Below are 4,388 nucleotides of genomic sequence, written 5' to 3'. Positions count from 1 at the left end.
TGAATAGGAATTAATAGTGTTAGTGAAAACTAAGAGCTGACATTTTCTGGGGAGTGCTTTGTGTCTGACAATGGGTGTCTCCAGTCTAAATTGATTCGGAAAGATTTGGACATAGACATAGCTTTAAATGTTTTTTCTACATACCTCTAGGTAGCAGGCGGCTCATGAACACTATGGTGCTGGGGCACGTGGAGCATCCTACAGAAGCGGAGGGGGGCTCCCCAGTGCTCTCAGCAGCATACCTGGAAGTGAGCCACAAGCACTTTCGGTCCACCTCCAGGTCTGCCAGGGACCATGCTGGGGAACCCCCCCATGCCTTCCTGGGTCAGTGATTGGTGCCTCCTGGATCTGGGAGGGCACCCAGGGTCCCCTTGTGGCCGATTGCTGAGCCAGGGAGGCACGGTGGGGCCCCCCAGCATGCTCCCTGGCAGGCCCAGAAATGGACCAGAAGTACTTCACCGCTGAGCACCCCCCCGCACTCCTGTGGCGCACACCATGCACCCCAGCATTGCAGCAATCACGAGACGCACCTGCTACCTGAAGGTATGTAGAAAAAACTTTTAAAACTGTGCCTATATCTGAATTGCTGATTCTCCAAATCAGCATCGAATCTTCAGATTCAACTGAATCAAAGCAGGGACAGTGATCTGAGTCAACGAATTGAATCACTGTCCCTGATTCCGGCTGAATCCGAATTTGAATCAAATAGGACCCGCTTCACACACCCGTACTGTATATAGCACTTCCAAAAACATGTAATGAAGGAAGATGGTTGTCCACACATCTTGAGTAAGCTGTAAAGGTCCCATTTATTTCTCTAATGTGGATTATTTTTTCAGAATCAGGGTAGATTACAAGATCATGCTAAATATATGCATTTAGGAAGGTGAGTGACAATATCCTTTTAGTTACCTCAGTGCCTTTGAATATTATGCGCGGCAAAGATCAAGTGTAGTCCCTTGGGTGGACTGCTCAGATTGGAGGTGAGATGAACCAAAGACTACAAATGTTTGGTAATGTGAAAGATTCCAAGTGGAAATAAGAAATGCTAGTGGGATGAGAGAGATGCATGCCAATCTGTTTCATGCACATGTGAAAACTCAGGATAAGAAATGTGCAGTCAAAACTGTCAGAAGCACACAAGTAGAGTCAATATAATTTACTGCTGCATCATTGCTACTGTCAATAAAGAGGTATTACCAGTTGCCCCACAGTATTAAAGCTAGATAATTAACTGTAATGATGTTTGTATTTGAATAATTCAGTGCCATTTCCTTCTTGTTTAGGGTAGTATTCCTTGGCAGAAAGAAAGCTGTAAGTGTCAGAGGGAAATTTGTTTCTCAAATAAAAATTGTTAGTAGCAATGCAAAAAGAAAAATGCCAGCTTATCCTTACTGTCCTTATACTTGTTTAATTCTTTTAGGAAGTCTACATGGTGTTAATCTCAGCTTTATTTTGTATGCAGCAGAACTGTTAGTGTTCCTGGTCACTAATAAAATAACATTAGTATTTTAATTCTAAACACAAACCACAATTGCCCATGCTTCACTTTTAAAAGAGTATGAAACTTTAACTTTGATAATTCCCTCCAACCACATTTCCTCAGGTTTCATCTTCAGAATTATTTCCTTTTCTATTCTCTCCCTACCACTTCTTGCAGCTTGGGGGAAACACCTTAAACCAGGGGTTTTCAACATTTTTTAACAAATGTATCCCTTCTGACTCAGAGTTTTGGCTCCTGTACCCCTTTATATTTTTTTTCTAGTTTTTAGGGGGCTGGGGCAGATTGAGGCCCCCATGGTGAGGGGGGAGTGGGGCTGGGGCACAACCAGGGTGGAATGTGGGACAGAGCAGTTTGTCCAGGGGATACGGGGAGGTGGGTGGCTCCTGCTGCTATGTGCACCCTGGGAGGGTATGGGGCACGTGCCCCCGAGTCTGCGCAGGGCAGGGCAGGCTCCATCCTGCATTCCGCCCAGCTGTGCAGCCCCAGTCCCACTCCCTTGTCGCCTATGCGAGTGGGACTATGGGAGTGGCTACAGCCACTCCAGAATTCACCATAGCTCCTCCAACCCGCCCTCCCAGTGCCACTGCTGCTTACCCTGAGCACAGCCTGGCTCAGCCCCTGCTGGGAAGGGCCTGGTGGCGCCCCAGCCCCAATCCGCCCTGCCTTCCCAAGGGTGCACATGGCAGTGGGAGCTGCTTCCCCCCTGGGCACGGCTCAGTGTCGTGCCCCACCCCGGCTACACAGCCCCAGCCCCACTCCCTCTCCCACCGCTGGGGCTTCGATCTGCCCCGCGCCCCATGCTTCTTCCCCAACAATAGACTTGCCAGCTGGACCCAGCTGCTCACCACCTGTGTGCTACACTGCAGCTGCGTAGCACACAGCATTTCTCAGCTACTTCTGTTCTGTATACCCCCTACAACCTTTTTAAGTACCCCTAGGGGTACGCACAGCCGCAGTTGATAACCACTGCCTTAAACAATTGTGCTCTCTTTTCACGTATTCCCACCACCGCCGTTCAATTTCACAAAAAGCATCTAACCTGCGCTGATGAGGGAGAAAAGGTGGTCCTTGAGCAGAAGGTTAATTAATTAATTGGTAGGCAGAATGACCTTATGGCACAACTGAATGTTGTGCTTTACCTTTGGGGTTTGAGGCAGACATGCTTTGTATGCAGGTACAAGCATCTCTGCCCTGATCCTCTGCATTTTAATCAGTACTGGAACGTCTGTTCTGAGATCTTTATTAGCATATCCTGAAAAAACCTCATATCTCAAATGGCATTTGATAAAGGAAAACTGATTCCCTTGGTCTTGAATCCACTTTCTTCTTCACAAAGAACGTGTTTGGAATGTGCTGTGTGTATTCTCTGGGGTTCTGGTACATAAAGGAGGGCTGCTTCTGGGCAATACACCCACAAAATTTCATCCTTTGTTTGGTGTATGCAACAGATACAGAAAGTGCTGTACTCATTTTTCTGGTTGGAAGAGAGGGGAAGCGCAGGAATCTGGCACCATGGATAAGCAGTAAGTTGTAAGTAACTCACAGGCTTAGGTTTGGCATAACCTCCCATTTATTCCTTCTGGCTGGTATGTATAATAGTCTTGATTAGCTGACCAGTAGGATGTAACTAGACAGATGTGCCCACTCGGATGTAGCTGGATATAGAAAGATGTTAGTGACTACTTAAATAAAGCCCTGGCATATTTGACTTGCCCCGAACAAACTGAGAGGAGGTCAACACAATCACGAATGGTAAGGGAGGTGCCTGACAGATGTTAAGATGTAGTCCATGTGATTAAAAATTTGAAAACCCTTGCATTTTAAAAAAAGGAACTGGAAGGCTGAGGGGGTCAGTGATGGGAAGGGCTTTCACCCCTCAATTATCACTTCAGATATAACCTAGATATAAAATGGCAGAGTGCTGTTCCTATCTAACTGCCATTGAATGTTTTATATGAAATGAATTCCAGTCTCAGTCCAACTCTAAGTACAACTGTTTGGGCCATTGAGAGCTAGTTGGCAGAATCTAGAGGTAGTTCCATGACAGGTTATATTTTATTAGAGGATTTTATTTGCCAAGGTGCTGAATAAGTGTCTTTGAGTGGAATTACATTTTCACATGCTCTTTCCAAACAAGTCCCAAAGCCAGGAGTGAGGTTTTGTTGTTTTTAAAGGGAAATTACATTGCAGGTTCTGTTGAACATGCTGTGGAAGCATAGTGGCACCATAATTTGGTATTTTGTACTCAGTTCCCCCAAACTCTGTCCTGGGTTATGTTCCCTCCTAGGTGAGAGAAAAATTAAGTCTTAATAATGCTTCAGCCCCAGACCCTCTCACATAGTAATGGCTTGTGCTTTCTTTCTCGTGTATATTTCAGTTGGAAGGAGATGTGGCTGCAGGATTACTGGCAGAGCCTTGACCAAAGTGAAGCCCTCACTGCCATGATTCACCACAATGAGTCGCATCAGGGAAAGTTCTGGGATTATATGCATGAAATATTCCTCAAGAGAACCAGACAGCACTGACCATCATCACAAGAACCCAGTTCAGTTTTGGAGAGTGGGAGGGTAGGGACTCGTACTTGGACCCAAGATCTGTCTTGGGTGAAAAAACCAGCCAATTTTTGTACCTTCTTCTGACTTTGGAGACCTTACTTTTCTGGTGTGTAAAGAGAGTCAGTCCCCAGTGAGACTTGGGTTCTTCCCACACATTGCTTCAGCAGTGAGTCCCACTCATGGCCTGAAGGCATCCACTGGTCTTCTTGCACATTCAGTGGCATTTCTCTCTGACCAAAAAGTATCATCTTTTGTGCCAAAGGATTGTGAACAGAGACCTGAGCTCTGAGGTTCAGCTGAAATGTCTTCAGTTGTTCAGGGAATGTTAT

General features: G+C 46.0%; 1 protein-coding gene across 3 annotated transcripts in view; it reads left to right on the top strand.

The window, feature by feature from the left end:
• Positions 1–4,044, top strand: part of FUT11 (fucosyltransferase 11) — a 24,295-nt gene extending 20,251 nt beyond the window's left edge. Inside the window, exons 3-4 of one of the 3 annotated variants that reach the window (XR_002094846.1) lie at positions 2,953–3,090; positions 3,882–3,967. Coding sequence is in view for 2 of the 3 variants with exons in the window: in XM_019502432.1 (XP_019357977.1) it covers positions 3,882–4,029 (148 nt within the window). In the remaining variant the exon portion in view is untranslated. Of the gene's footprint in view, positions 1–2,952; positions 3,091–3,881 lie in introns of all 3 variants that reach the window. The other 2 variants (XM_019502432.1, XM_019502433.1) reach the window with 2 other exon arrangements.
• Positions 4,045–4,388: the final 344 nt, after the last annotated feature.

The sequence above is a fragment of the Gavialis gangeticus genome, unplaced genomic scaffold, assembly GCF_001723915.1.
Source record: "Gavialis gangeticus isolate Ggan-Ray unplaced genomic scaffold, GavGan_comp1, whole genome shotgun sequence".
Taxonomy (NCBI): Eukaryota; Metazoa; Chordata; order Crocodylia; family Gavialidae; genus Gavialis; species Gavialis gangeticus.
Note: the sequence above shows the minus strand (reverse complement) of the source record. Positions and strands in the feature narration are given on the sequence as shown.